General features: G+C 39.5%; 1 protein-coding gene across 1 annotated transcript in view; it reads left to right on the top strand.

Annotated features, from left to right (window-relative positions):
• LOC139738923 (alpha-N-acetylglucosaminidase-like) overlaps positions 1-16,376 on the top strand; it is a 39,426-nt gene that overhangs the window by 21,439 nt on the left and 1,611 nt on the right. The window contains exons 9-19 of the mRNA XM_071649548.1: positions 326-399; positions 1,302-1,458; positions 2,139-2,288; positions 2,856-2,998; positions 3,943-4,114; positions 5,382-5,467; positions 5,993-6,097; positions 7,154-7,274; positions 8,293-8,355; positions 9,367-9,410; positions 10,243-10,394. Coding sequence (XP_071505649.1) covers positions 326-399; positions 1,302-1,458; positions 2,139-2,288; positions 2,856-2,998; positions 3,943-4,114; positions 5,382-5,467; positions 5,993-6,097; positions 7,154-7,274; positions 8,293-8,355; positions 9,367-9,410; positions 10,243-10,394 — 1,267 coding nt within the window. The remainder of the gene's footprint in view (positions 1-325; positions 400-1,301; positions 1,459-2,138; positions 2,289-2,855; positions 2,999-3,942; positions 4,115-5,381; positions 5,468-5,992; positions 6,098-7,153; positions 7,275-8,292; positions 8,356-9,366; positions 9,411-10,242; positions 10,395-16,376) is intronic.

The following is a 16,376-nucleotide window of genomic DNA, read 5'->3' as shown; positions in this document are numbered from 1 at the left end:
TTGTGAGAGGAATGGAATCGCAGAAACGCTTTCCTCATACTGTGGCACTTGGCGATTTATCGATCGGTGTGGGTGGGTTTGTGCGTTAGAGCGGAATATGCGAAGTTGGCATGCTGTTGACTGAGTTGGGCGTGCGAACGTGGCACATAAAGAGTTAAAGTGCTTAGTAGGTTGTTATGCTTTTATCTGCAAATGTTGTCAGCCCTCTTTGTGTTTGTAAAATATTTTGTAAAAATCTCTTAAGATTGTCACGATATTTGTTTCTGTAGTGCAAAGATCGTTGTTATTGACATGTTTCCCTCAATTTGTTGGGGTTTTTTTTCAGATGACTGAGGAATATAATGGCACCGATCATGTGTACAGTGCAGACAGTTTCAACGAGAACCAACCCAAGTCCAGGTACAGTAGCCAGGTTGAAGAGTAGAATGTGTCCAGATAATTTTGATGAGAAGTTTATTTCGTGTGATTGTCTGCAGAAGACAGTGATTCATCGGCATGAAGCTCAGTAATATTTACTCTGATTGGTTTTGTATTTCCCTCCATTTACATGAATGTTGTAAAGTTCTCTTTATTTGTTTGTTTGTTTGTTGTTTATTTGTGACCGGCTACAACAAAAGGATCCTAAAGTTGCTGACGGGTGAGCCGAGAAAATCGACTTTGAAGTCAGATCGTCAGAATCTGTCAAAACGTTCAGATTTCTGTTTTAACACAATTTTGTAGTCTAATTTATCTTCTATCATCTGTCCAAATTTCAAAGCTAAAAGATCAAAGGAAAGGCCTGAAAATAGCATTTTTCTGGGCCATGCTCGGCTTACCTGTCAGCGACTTTAGGATCCTATTGTTGTAGCGGGTCACATTTTTTTTTGGGGGGGGGGGCGGGGGGAGGTGTTCTTTGGCCATTATTGAGTATGTGGCCATTAAAGACAGGTAACCACTGAAATGGATGTCTACATTGTCTAGTTTTAATGCTTGCCCTTTTCAACAACAATAGCAACAGTTATCATTAGACATACATCTTAAGTATGTGTACATGCATCACATATGAACTTTCGTATAGGCCTAAATGTGGAATGCTTGCAAAGAATAAGCAAAAAGCTTGCCTGTTTGTTATTACTGATGATGCATAATCATCAATATAATAAAACAAGGAGATCCAATATGATGCTTGTGGAAGAGAGGGATAGGGAAATAAACATTTTCCTCAGTAAATATGAAGTCTGAGGAGAGATTGTTCAGAATTGATATCCACTGACCCACTCTGTTTTAAAGAACATGTTTGCAACATGTCTTTTATCCTGCAGTGACCCAGCCTACCTCGCGGATGCCAGCCGTGGAGTGTACGAGGGTATCATTAATGGGGATCCAAAAGGGGTGTGGCTCATGCAGGGGTGGCTGTTCCAGAATACTGAATTCTGGGGTCCCGCCCAGATTAAGGCCCTACTTCAAGCAGTTCCTATTGTAAGTTCGAGTTTGTGGCATTTTCCTTTGCTTGCATCTGGTCCCATGATTTATTTTGTTCTTTTCCTTGTTTTTTATCTTTTATTGTTCTTTTTTTGTAATTTCTTTTGATTGTGTGAATGTATTTCTTTTTATTTTTCCTGGTGGATTTGGCTGTGCTGTTTGTTATTTTTTGTATGTTTGTTTGGTTTCTCTGTTTCATTTTGAGACTCACTAGTTTTGACAAGTTTTGATTATTACAATAGGTAGGTCTCTTAGGCAGTTTTTGCACTAGAAATTTCTTTTGGCTTATGCTTTTATAAAACTTCTCGAGATAGAAATATAAAATACACAGTAAAGTTTGTCTTTGACAGGGCGGAATTGCATTGTTCCACAACTTTGCAAGTGCTGCTGATGAAGCCATCTGTTGATCTCATGTTCCAATTTTCTCATTTTGCAGAAGCGAGGTTTGCAGAAGCAAAATTAGAACTACAATGTACTGTTTATTGGTCAAATTTGTGAAAGCTGTAGGCCTACATTGACATGCTGTAAATTACTCAGTTTCCCTACTTTAGATCATGGCTAACAGATGATGAAAATTTTCTTTATCTAAGTGATGAGACACTGAATTTGCATTTGCAGAGTAAAACCACTAAGGTTGTTTTCTTTGTGTGTGTGTGTGTTTTAATTCTTTCGTCAAGGGTCGTATGATAGTGCTGGATCTATTCGCAGAGGCACGACCTTTCTACAATAGCACCTCGTCCTTCTACGGCCAGCCCTTTATCTGGTGTATGCTGCACAACTTTGGTGGCAACACTGGTCTCTATGGCAAGCTGGAAGTAGTAAATCAGGTATTTAGCAAGACGTAGGCCTTGATACTACAGTCGAACCTGCTGTAGTGACTACCTGTCTATAACAACTACCTGCCCTGTTGGCCGTTGCATCGGACAAATGCCCATGAAACTTCTCTATGCTAATAAAGACAATCAGTAGTTGTATTAAGGGGGAGAGCAGTTACCAAACAAAAATTATTGTATTTAGTACCACTATTTAACATTCTATGAATATGAATGTGTATCGCTAAAAGTATACATACATATAAACACATGATTATGTCGTATTATATACAAAACCGTAGTAGTGTTGTGGTGTATAAGTAATCACATGGGGCACTGAAGATATCTACCACGATGGCTACTGCATAGAACCCTATCTATTATCCACATTTCATGTTTCCCTTGAGCATTTCTTGTGGACAGGTGTGACTGTAAACTGTATTTTGATTCTTGCCACTGTTCACAAAGCCTATCATCATGGAACCAAAAACTTCTGAATAAATTTTATATATTAATGCTGTGAAAGTAAAGTAATTCTGTGGTCCTCATTCCTTAATTATTTTCACAACCATCCTCTGGTAGGCTCCTTTTGATGCCAGGACATTTCCTAACTCCACCATGATTGGCATGGGACTGACTCCAGAGGGCATCGAGCAGAACTACGTCATGTACTACTTCCTGAATGACCTGACCTGGAGGTCAGAGGGCACTGATGTTGAAGAGTGGTGAGCATCAGGGAACACTGTCCATGTGGCACTGAATGGGGTGAATCCTTGATAGCAATAGGACTTAAATTCTGTACTTTTTTCTCCACTAAGCAATGACTTCTGTGAATTCATCTCAAAATGACTGTGTGGATATATATAAGGTGTGCTTTCAGTCACTGTATAAACTGTTATTTTCATGTGCAGATATTTTGGCAGATGAGGCGGTCACAGACATTTTCGCGAGATGTCGTTATATTTCAAACTTCACAAGAGTGTACTTGTGTTGTATTTTGCAACCTGAGCTTGAAGAGAAACATTACAAACACAAAGAATGTGATACTCATTGTTTGGTGTGATTCAAGAAACCAGTGATGAATATTCAAGTATATCAATGAGTGGACACTATGTGTGTACATATGTGCAGTAGGTGAATGTGTAATGGAGCTTATTGCAGTCTGTTAAAGGGGACCTCCGGATGATTTTCAGACTTTTACATTTGAAAAACTATAAATCAGTTAAACTGAGTACAGAGTTTTAGAATCTATAGTGATTGGGATGAGGAATAAGAATGTTTTCAAAATTTATAACAAATTGCAATGAACAAGGATGATGACATGGCAGCCTCACCATAAGAATGCATGAGTTAGGGCTCAAGGAAGCAGAACAAAAGAAGAAGGCATGCATAGATTATTCACAGGTGAACTTGTTGAGCAAGCGGTATTGTAATGGAATCACACTGCTACATTTCTGAAATATGTGAGGCTCTGATGTCATCAACACTGTTCAGTGTAATTTGTTTAAGATTTTCATTTTATGGGTTTCTCTGCTCAAGGACCACAATGAATTCCACAAATCTATACATGGAACTGTCGATTTATGTACTAAATGATGTGAAATTATGAAAATCGTCTGGAATGCCCCTTTAAAAGCTATGGATTTTGCCTCACTTTGTCCATGGTCAGGATTGTGTATTACAACACCAGACGCTACTCCTCCTATGATGGCCAATGGAGTCTTCCTGCCGTCCAGGCATGGAGCATCCTCGGGGAGACGGTTTACGACAACAGGGACGGGGAGAAGGACCACCAACACGCCATACCGGTTAGGAGACCCAGCAACAAGATGACATCTCAGGTACTGCACTCTCTTCTCGTGTAAAGAGCATTTTTCTACCGATTGGTAACAATTTGAGGTGATGTGGGTAACACATTAATTTTTTCCTCAGTAGAAACACATGGGTTCTTTTTTCTAGGTTGTCGATATGAGGTGATGCAAGGTACAGTTTTCACTAGAAACAGAGCGGGTTATGAAATTTGCAGTGTTCCAGAAGTCTTGAATTCTCATTGAGACATTCCTTGCACCATTCAGTTGATCGTAAGGCAGTGTTTGCGCAACTTGGTTATGGGTGCATTCGAGGGCTCTAAAGTGAACCAAAGCGAACTGAACTAAAGCATACTGTACCGTACTGTGCCAGTTCTGGAGCATTTGAGTGCTCTGCTGAGAAAGCATACCTCATGAGTTATTTTCAGAAGAGGTCACACATTTTGTAGCAAAAGGGTCGTTCACCTGGCGCTCTTGAACTACTTACAGATGATGTCCCGAACAAAGAGAATGATGTCTTTGCATTATGACGTAGGCACATGATACACGCATTCTCACATGCGAACTTTTGGTAGGCTTTTGGCACCCTTTTGGAGCACATTGGGAAGTGGTCCACTTTGGGCTCGGTACAGTACGGTACGGTACACTTTAGGAGCATACGAGCGCTCCTCTGCCGTAGGTACGGTACGGTAGCTCCTCTGGCGTGGGTACGGTACGGTGCAGTCCGCTATAGGAGAGTGCTTGAATGCACCCTATGACCTCATAATATGTGACTTTCTGGTTCATGGCATTTTGCAAGGTCCCTTGCAATGATGCCACATATTTCAGTGGTCAGTAGAAACAGTTTGGGTAGCAGTTAAATCCGAAGTGTTGCAGTTGGCAAAAATTCATGGTGATGCAAGGAAATACTAGGTACAAGGTGTCTAGTAGAAACATGCACTTAGGTATTGCAGAGTTACCATACTCCTGTAGTAAGCCGATTTGTTCAAATTAATGAAATTCGTGCATCGAGCTGTTCTTTTATTGCATTTAAGTCTCAGGAAGAGATATATTATTCGATCCCGTGTCATTAGGGGATAAAGTCGACATGTGCTAAACTGAACAACAAGATGTATGCCTACAAAGAAGTACGTACCCATGTGCACAGTCACACTCTTTGTTGCAGATGGATACCTCACAGGAAGATTTTTCCCTCCTGGAATATATCCATTGTCATAAGGAAACTGAAATATTCAGAGCAAGAAACGTGTGCAAGTGGAGGGTAAAGATTATTGTGATGCTGCTTTCCACACCCCTGTAGCTGTGGTATGATTACACCAGAGTGGCTCTTGCCTGGAATCTCCTCCTCGGAGCGGTCAGTGACTATGGCAACCACACCCTCTTCAGGTAAAGTGGGCGCCAGGCCTGCGGTCATAAAAAGTGCAATACCTCTCTTCTAGTTCACTTTAATATAACATGCAAATCCCCTCCATGATTAAGCTGGCTGTATTAGATAATCAACATGTGAATAGAAGTAATTGAAGTTGTTGTCAATCAAAATCAAACATAGAATTGCAATGTTATATAGAATTTCAAAGTTTTGCATATTTTTATGGAATTGTGATAACATATGCTAAAAAGATGACATAATTATTTCATGGCCTCACAAATCTACCTAACTTACACAAAATTTTTCAATTAATAAGTTACCTCTTCTAAACATGAAATCAAAAAGTAAGTCCTTCGAAATCCTTGCTTGTATAGTCATTGGGCCAGGCTGTACCTCTGTACTGGACTTGATGGCATGCGTGGTTGCATTGGATTTTAATACATCATTACAGTAGTAGGCCCACCTGTAATTATCATTGTCACCATAGCAATGGATGACTCCAACATTACTGTTGCATTTACATTTGTAACTCGCCCTTTCAGATATGACCTGGTGGATGTCACACGTAATGTTCTGCAGGATTTGGCATTTGACTTTTACACAAAGATGATGGCAGCGTTCCACCAAGAAGATGAGAAGGGTGTCAAGTGAGTTTGACTGAGGATGTCCTCCTCTGATGACGTTTTGTTGCTGTTTAGCATGGGGAGGAAATGTTGCCTATGATGACAGCTGACATATATCGCACATGTACTGTATGTGTTTGTAGTGCTGTGAATCAACAAAGTTGCTTATAGTGCAAGTATTCAAACTCTTGCAGTCTTCTCATGCCCGTGGAAGTCTTTTAGTGTTATCACTGAAGACCCATATCAAATCATGGGGAAATTAATTGGTGCAGAAATGATCATTTTTTTTTCTCTCATTACATTGGCAACTCTGAATTTTACTTCACAGGCACCTATCCTACATTGGAAAGAGATTTAGATGGAATTGGTTACATTCAGTAAATTTGCACACAGTCAGAAAACTCTATTCTCCTGTTATGTGTTGCCAAGTTAGGTATCTGCTATGAATTCAGTGATTTAGAGGCTTTTGATAAATCTGCAACTGTACAGAACTGTTAAAGCACTGGTATATGATCAAGAAAGGGCTTGAGTGAAAGGTACAGAATTCTGCTGGAAGTTTTTATTGTACTGTATGAAACATACATGTCATGAGCAATTACAAAAGTATGATTAAAAAATAGAACACTCGATAACAGAAATGTAGTTTCTTTGGCTTGTTGAGTTATATGAAGGGTCATTGATTCATTAACATAATTGGTATGCTTGTTTGTAAGTGTTTTGATAATTTCATAGAAATGTGTTTTATGCAAAGAAGACAAAGAGTTGCCTCTTTCAATTTGTAAATCACACTGCTATTTCTTCACAGTGTTTGCCCTGGGACTGCTTAAAGTATACTTACTGTAGTGTTCCCATAAAAAGAGGTACAATGTCATCCATGACTAATCTTTGGTATCTTGGGGCACAGGAAAGTGTTTTAATTACTTGTGTGTTTTTTATTTTCTGCAAAAAAAAAGAGAAAAGATTTACGGCATGGAATATGTACAAGCAAAAAATGATGAATGGAGCAGACAGCCACCCATGATATTCAGTGAAAGTTTAACTTTTTTACTTTACAATGTTTGTCTTGTGTCATCTGAGCAGGGCTAATGGAAAGCTTCTGTGTGATCTGATTCTGGACATGGACAACATCACATCATCTCACCAAGGTTGGTTGCTAGGGACTTGGCTGGAAGATGCAAAGTCCCTAGCAACGAATGAAGAGGTGAGATTATCATTCATTTTTGTCTGGCTCCGTGACGGTCAAGACCAATGCAAATTGTGAATGGCATTTGCAGAGACTCCAACCCCAAGCACCTTCTGATCTGGAGATTCTCCCGCCTGAAACCCCTAGCAAATGGGAGACCCAAGTTTATGTGTGCGAAGCGCGAAGTTCCTAGGGTTATAGATGCTCTCTGGTGCTATCTAAAGGCTTATTTTTGCAACATACGATAGCAATAAGTAAGAAATCCTTTCAAACGGGAGACATTGATCCAGGGCAAGAGAAATTAAATCTCAAACGGGAGAACGGGAGATTTTGCAAAAACGGGTTTTTGGCGGGAGATCTCCCGTCGAAAACGGGAGAGTTGGAGTCTCTGCATTTGCCTGTTATCTGAGGTGTATGGTGCGCCGGACCAATTTACGGATATTTATAATGTGTCGATGGTCAATGTACAAGATGCGTGGTTCTTCATGATAAAATTGCTTCTGTAAATAATCTCAATTTAGTTGTCAAGCTTTGTGATATTTTTTTTGGGGTCTTATTTATAGGTTATCTACCTGTCTGTCTTATATTTGTGTGCCTCTTATTCTAATTGTCTGTCTGCTGTAAAACCAGGAATGTTTGTGGCATTTTAATTTCACAAATTTTGCGAGAGCCAAGATTTGCAAAAATGAAATGCATGACTTGTGAAAGTTCTTGTCTGCACTATGTGCATTGAATGCCAGTGACAATTTGCAAAAATTGTCATACCATGAAAAAGGCCGTCAGCTTCAATTCACAAAAAAATCAATGCTGCGAAAATATCTTGCTTTACAGTATACTTTGTACACGTATATGAATGAGTGTATGTGTGGGTAGTCTGTATGTATTTCATATCGATTTGTTTTTGATTTTTTGCCTATTTTCACCTATTTTTCCATATTTTTTTAAAATCTATTAATTCATTAATCCATCCATCAATCCAGCAATTCTTAAGTCATTATCTAATCTGCCTAACAATATTTATCTCACCCCTGTGCAGGAAAGACAGCTCTATGAGTACAATGCCAAGAACCAGCTGACGTTATGGGGACCTAACGGAGAGGTAGGGTGCAAGAAAAGCTTGATATACTTTGCCATGCCACTGAACATAGGAATGTTATCTCTATGTCAGAGGAACATGTAGTGATACCAATGGAGGAAAAATTGTTATTTCTTTTTTTATTCAGGGTAATGCTGGTGAAAATTCTGTGTTCATCTCGCACATATTTAAAGTGCAGTGCAGCTTTTGTGTTCCAAGTTGATAAATTCATGAAATGCAGTATCCAATCAATGATTACGAAACACTCAAGCAGAAACCCTGCTCAAGTGGACTAAAGTTCTATTCAACAAGTCGTTGTGTGTGTCACATCGGTCGCGTAATCAGGACATAGTTGGGCTGAAATACTCCCACTGCCGCTCATCAATGTCTCCAGATAATTACTAAATCGAAGCAGATGATCACAGAGATTTCATCTTTCAGGCTGTTATGGCCATCATCGGAGGTATCCCGGCTTGAAATATCACAAATGGCACAGTCCAGACATTTGCTGTGTGGTACATGGGTGCAATATGTGGGATTACACAATGAATTGGCATCGCAACAGTGCTCATAATAATGTTTCAGACCCTCTTACAAGTTGAGTTCAGTGTGATCAATGACAGGCATTATTTATCATAGCAACATTTTCCAGGTCTTTTTCCCTTCTCCCTGTCTGAATATCCATTTGTGTATGTGTATCCCACAGGAAAAAAGAGAAAATAAGAGATCTGCTTTGTAATTTCCCTCAAGTGTTGTATTAAAGTGTTGCCTGCAGGGATTGTATGTATACAAGGTACACACATTCACTTGAATTGGAACCCATGCTGAAATTAACCTGACCTTGAAAAAGGCATTTTAGATATTAGAAAATGACAACAAGCCTATTGATTCCTATATTTAAAGGATCTGTTTCTCTTGTGGAGGTTCTCTTTTTTAATATTTATTCAGATATCCAAGAATGTGGTGTATTGAGCCATTTAAGATTTGTCAGCATTCAAAACCAATCATTTATCTTAAATGATCTCCTCTCTGTAGGTTTTGGACTATGCAAATAAACAGTGGGGAGGCCTACTCAGGACGTAAGTAAAACAGTTTTTGATGTTCAAACATTTCTTCTCAAGGTAGCCTTCATGTTCTTTGCAAACAGTTTATTTAGATTTCAATTAAATGTAGTTTCAAGTGGCATATCAAAAGACATTTTAATGTGGCCAAAGCAAATGTCAAGAAATGATTTTAAAGAACTGATGTGCATGATTTGATTAGATAGTTTGGATGTCTCCATAATACACACATAAGAGTATGATTTCTCTCTATCCATACATTGCAGGCAATGTAAGAACATTTGAAAAACTCTCACAATGGACAGAACAGGATTTGTTGGTAATATGTAGTTGTATTTCTTTATCTAAGGTGTTTGTTTCGTTTTAGGTTTTTTTTTTTGTTGTTGTTGGCACAAAGGATGAGCTACACATGATAAACAGTCTAAGTTATTGCACTGTATTTCAGTGAAATGACATAAAAGACAAAATCTGACAATGGTAGTAACAAGTTACTGTCAATTGATTCAGAGGTGTCAGTGTACAGTTTACTTGATTGTAACATACATCGGTTGGCATTGTTAATTCTACTCTCTTCAGACCATTTCTTTTTCTTGCTCTATGTTTTGTCTCATGTACTACCATAATCTGCATAGAAAGAATTTTTTACACAACAGAGTAACTCAAAAAAGAAAAAAAATACGAAGAGGAAGATTGATATCATTATCAATTAAAATAAGGAAGGCATTTTACTGACAAGAGTGGAAAATTGTTCATTACTGAGAACTACATACATTATTGAAAATTACTTGATCGAGGTCAGAGGATCACAAAATAGATATTTGAATGCTTGTTTCGCTATTCAAAAACCCAGGTATTATCACGGCCGGTGGGAGCTGTACGTCGCTTATTTGCTGGAGTGCCTCGCAGGCTCGCCTTACAACCAGAACGTGTTTGATGTGCGATCGTTCAACTTTGAGAGCGCTTGGACTGTCAGCCAGGCAGAATTCCCTGTCGATGCAGTGGGTATGTCAAATTGGCCAGAAATAGATGATGGTCTGCTTTTTGTGGCTACTACAGGCTTCCAATTAGTATTGACTTTTTTACCTGTCTATTCAAACTAGAGGTCTGAGAATTTTCTTCTGAATGTTTTGAGAAGCTTATATTCATGTGCCACAATCACCACTTACTGCAAATTTACTGACAAATTTGGATGTCTTGGAATTAGAAAGCTATTAATTTCATGTTGATTCATCATTTAATGTATTATACATGTACATTGAAGTCTTTGGGGATATCCCCCTCCCCCCCCCCCCCCCACCCACACATACACACATACAATAACTGGCAAGAATGTAGAAAATTTGAAGGAACACATCAATATGAGTGATATTATTTAGTAGACGTACATGTTCACCATGGCAAAAATGAACACTTTAAAAAATCTCAACACCAGTGATTATCAGTCAGTCACATGCCATATCTTGCTTGAAAGTTGACATAGCACCAGAAAATAGCATTTTGGAATTAGCCTACTTCCAGCTTGTCTTGATTAATGCTTACACCCATCTACGTGCAGGAAATTCCTATGTAATCAGGTCCTAGATACTCTTCATCTTGCTTTTGGTTTATCAAAGAGAAAATCTGTAAAACTGGTGTTCTTTTTGCACTTGTTAGACAAAGTAATATGGGACAAATAGAATTATTAAGTTTCATTAAAATGAGACAAATATGGGTTGATATATATTTCTTTTTGTCTCGCCCACCGGAGGTGAAGGCGAGACTAAAGGATCCAAATGGCGTCCGCCCGTCGTCCGTCCGTCGTCCGTCATAAATGTTAAAGTTTACCTGCAAGACTCTCTTATGATGCATAACTTGGCAACTGTTACAGCAATGGCAGCCACACTTGGGTGATAGAAGCACTAGGGGTATCTTCATGTTATGGTGTTGTCGGAGGTCATGTGATGATGTCAAAGGTCATTTGAGGTCATATATTAAAGAGTATGTGCAAGACTCTCTTTTCTATGTTAAAGTTTACCTGCAAGACTCTCTTTTGACAAATAACTTCACATAAGTTGCTTGGATTACAACCTAACTTGGGTCATAGATGCAATGGGGGTACCTTCATGTTATGGTGCCATTGGAGGTCACAGGATAAGGTCAAAGGTCATTTGAGGTCATACGTTAAAGTTTACTTGCAAGACTCTCTTATCACACGTAACTCGACACATGTTGCTACAATGGCAATCAAACTTGGGTGATGGATGCACTGGGGGTACCTTCATGTTATGGTGCCGTAAGAGGTCACATGTTAAGGTCAAAGGTCATTTGAGGTCATACGTTAAAGTTTACTTGCAAGACTCTCTTATCACACGTAACTCAGCACATGTTGCTACAATGGCAATCAAACTCGGGTAATGGTAGATGTCTCTTGGGAAGTTGAAGGTCCCAATGTTCAGTTTTTAGGGCGCATTTCGTTTATGGCTCATAACTTTTGATCCCTTTGTCCGTTTGTGACCAGACTTGGATGGAAGATGTCCCTTGGGGAGGTGAAGGTCGTCACAAGGTCAAAGGTCACAGACAGGGGTTAACAAACTTTTAGGGCCCAATGTTACGCCATTAAGAGAACATTGTTCGGGGATGGATAACCAGTCACAATAGTTAAGGTTTAAGCAAACTTTATTATGCTCACGCAACACAAACTGCCGGCCGAAAGGGGCGAAGGTTGTACAACGACAATATAACATAAATCTCAAACACTGCCCGTAAGAGGGCAGTATAACACACTGGCGTGATCACTTTCTTCTTTCTGTCTTCTTCTACACGACACAATGGAAAACCCTTGGCTATGGAATAATCATGCACATTCAATATGCCAAGAATGTGTGTGGAATTAAACCAATCAAACTTCTGACTAATGATGTGGATAGCTAGACCACATTACGAACACTCAATGATTTGATAACATTAATACAAACATTATCCCCATATAGACACAGTCTCTAGAAACTTGTATGGACTGACTGACAACCGACTAATATGAAACACCAACATTACACTATGATAAGCACTGCTATACATATACAGTACTTACTCACTGGATCAACAATCAGAATCATGCTCATCAAAAATACCACTAACCTATGCTATACATGTATAACCTCATACATACCCTGTACAACGTCTTCTACCAATCATAAAACAACACTTAATAAAACAAACTACTTTATGATGTAAATGAGACAGAAAATATTTCACAATGTCAACTATCAAATACAAACTGTATCATACAAACACATGTAGCTACCTCACTTTCTACCTTTTCTCACAATATGAAACACTACTACTGTAGGCCTACGTAAGTACCATGGTCTCCCCACTCGCATTCACTCTTTTGTTACAACACTGTTAAACTCAGCACATACAGCTGTAATCTCTTTTCTTCTACATATGCTGGGATTTGGGACGAGTGTACATAAACACTACACTATAGTTGTCTTTCCTCTACAGTCTTAACGTACATACACACCACACACAATGTTGTCACATTAGAACCAAATAGACATCAACATAGGCTCTAAAAGCGCAGAGACAAAAATCCCTAGATAAATCAAATGAAACCAACATGGCATTGAAAACAACAATGTGGTGTGTTCATAATAACGCCTGATACATGTATTCAAATCGGTATGAGTAAGACACGCATGTGAATGAAAGCCGCTGAGAATAGCCACCCATCTGATGTAGCAATATTAAAACCTTAATGTCATCATTAACTTATCATGTGAGTTATTACTACAACCCTTTGGCATATACCAAACGAAACAACTGACAACGATACATCCAGTAAAAGATGTACTGTATATAAAAACAAATTACAATATACATTTTTATCAGAAAAACGCAGAGATCAAATACACCTGTACGGTGTATTATACTTTTAAAAACGTACTCAAACTTCCGAAACATATTTTGTCCTTCAAGTGTATCAAAAACGAACTCCGACATTGACGTCACTCCATACAATATGACCTGACACATAATTCTTACATATCAAAAAGGGGAAGAATGAGCTACATGAGGTCCATCAAAACTACATTGTATATGCCATGTACAATGTGTTACCATACATATCATATAAACTTCATATAATGACAAATTATCATCATACGTACATTTATCTTTTCTTTAGCAATAAACCTGGTACTGATATTCTACCCTTGCATGTGCAACAACAACAAAAAAATCAAACGAGCATCATACATACGTATGGAAAAATCTCACCTCTCCTACACCTGTAGATGTGTGCAATATGTATTTGACATAAGACATAGGAAATGACTCAAAGAATCATACACACTGGGCAAACTGAAAGGCAAAAACACAAACATAAAAATGCTGACTTATACTTGAGTTGCTGTCAAAACCATCATGTGTATGCTACACACATAAAATGGTAAACATGTTATTCAGATTTGCACAACTTGCTATGTGCAAGTCAACTGGCTGCTTACATGATGTATACTACATGTACTTGCATCCAATAACAATATACATGTACATGTACTGTTTCTGTACATTACATTGAATCATAATCAATGCAAAACACTTGAAATCATAACAAGAATATTATCAGGTTTATAATATCCTTACAAAGTAAAAAAAAAAATACACGCACAGATTCATTCCATACAATCACAAAAACAAACAAACAAAAAATGAACACGAGTTTTAAATCTGAGAGTGCCGAAAATATCAAGAGTTGCAGAACTACACAATTCACACAAACTTCACTCGTTGTCAGAAAAAATCCAATGTACCTAACATAATTATCAACTAAACTTTACAATATCACCTTGGGCATGAAACATAATAAATCACAAACTTTTACATCGCAAGTTCGTTTCTCACTTCCAAGCACTAATTACACGTACATCGTACATTGTGATAAAAAAATCCCATAAACTTATCCTTTGTTGTTTCAATTAAAACAGTCCGTTTATCCTATTACATACACAAATATGAATTTAACAAAACTTATAAAAGTGAAGTAGTAAGTAGCACACAATGCAAGTCACAAATCAGAGTAAAGAAACATCCGGTAGCCGAGGTCATAAATGGAGGTTATTAGCTTCTGGATAAACAGTCAATGTCCGGAGGACGGCCAGGAGGGGGTCCTACATGCAAGCATGTGTAGTGACCTGGTTGAGAAGTGGGAGCAATGTCTGAAATTGGAGACATCACAGGTGTGCTAAGATGAAGCCGACGTGCAGGAATCTTCTCGCACCGTGGAAAGCGAGAAGTACCTCTAGGAGTGGAAGCATTGGTGAAGGCACGGGGTCCACTGGAGGCATCTGGGGGACGCCCAGGAGGGTCGTTGATCTCGATAATGCGAGGATGGTCTGGGGGGCCACCGTGTCGATGAGGAGTGGTAGTACTACCAACACTGATGTTTAGAACATCCACAGGGAGGTCATCAGGGGGTGAGGTGTCCAAGGAACACTGGTTGACATCCGAAGATGGCTGACATGCTGGCCAGCCACAGAGATGATGAGGTGCGGCTAGGGCATCACAGGAATCATCATCAGTGACATCAGGGATGGTGCCATTCATCGCAGGGGTGCGAATGATGGCTAGCTCCGACTGAGCTAGACACTGACGTGCAGCCTCAGCATCCTTGGAATGGGGGCGTAGGCCTATGCCTTGGTGGTGACCGTTGCTGGCTGGTGGAGGTTCGGTCACATCATCAGGGATGGATGAAGGTGGGTTGTAACGGGGAAGGCTGAGAGACAATGGAGGCGTATGGGACAGCCGAATATCTGCCTCTGGTGTAGGAGCAGGACCATAGGTGTACGAAGGTCCATCACCAATTGTGATGCGGCGCTTCGCGGGACGGATGGTAATGTCGTGTAACACTATGAACGGAATGCCTGCCTCAACCATAACATCCGGACAGTCAACAACTAACCCTTCAAAGAGAAATGCCTTTCCATCTCTTGTGAGTGTAAGGCACGTCCCTCCAATGATTGCATACGGTGAAGAACGGTCAACTGGATAAGCCTCGGAAGAGTCCGTTAAAACACCATCAAGACTCTTAAACACTGAATAGCCAATGAAGTTCTGTGGAGAACCGCTGACAAGAGTAACCCGGACACTCTTTTGACCATGGTCAAGATCAATGTAGGGAGACATACAGGCCTTTTCAGGCAACACCGAGGGACTAGCTACAGGAGACTGTGGTGACTGATCAACTTGAAAGTGGAAATCATCCAAATGTGATGAGCCACGATCATAGCAGTAAGAATTGTCTTGAAACCCTATTGACCTGTCTGAATCTGACATATCCTTTGCATCTCCACGACTGGTACTGTCTGAATCAGCAACACATACCCTAGCAGACAAGCAGACAATATCTGTAGCCAAAGCACTGTCATGAAGATCATCAAAACATTCATCAACTTCTGAAAAATCACATTCTGACTCTAGCTCATCATAATCATCCACATACATGTAATTGTCATATGGACACAAGGAATCAGAGTAGCCGAGGATGGACGCCGCTTGGCGAGCACATGTAACGATACCTCTTTCATGCTCTGGTAGGAATGAGCAATCACTGATGTGATGCTGGTTCGGGCGATTGGCCACGAGACATATTGGGCAACTGTGAACTTTATGTCTAACATTAGAACGACTGGACTCACTAACACTAAGACTACTCATACACATAGGGACAGGATGACCAGTACTGCTACATGTACTGGGACTGACTGCATCATACCGAGTAGCATGCAATACTCTATCATCATGGGGACGAGGTTGGTTTGGGTCCCCGAAGGGCTCATCACAACTGTCATAACTTTCACCATCATAATCGTCACAGAAATCATCATAATCAAGACCGACATAATCATCTTCAGTCATCCATTCATTTCTGCTTTCATTTCTTTTGATTTGAATTGGCTCAGAATCATAAACACGGTAAGGTACCTGGTACATTGTACTTCT

This window comes from Diadema antillarum, unplaced genomic scaffold, assembly GCF_040938485.1.
Source record: "Diadema antillarum isolate AM-2024a unplaced genomic scaffold, OU_Dant_1.0 seq00000774_RagTag, whole genome shotgun sequence".
In the NCBI taxonomy this organism is placed as follows: Eukaryota; Metazoa; Echinodermata; class Echinoidea; order Diadematoida; family Diadematidae; genus Diadema; species Diadema antillarum.
Note: the sequence above shows the minus strand (reverse complement) of the source record. Positions and strands in the feature narration are given on the sequence as shown.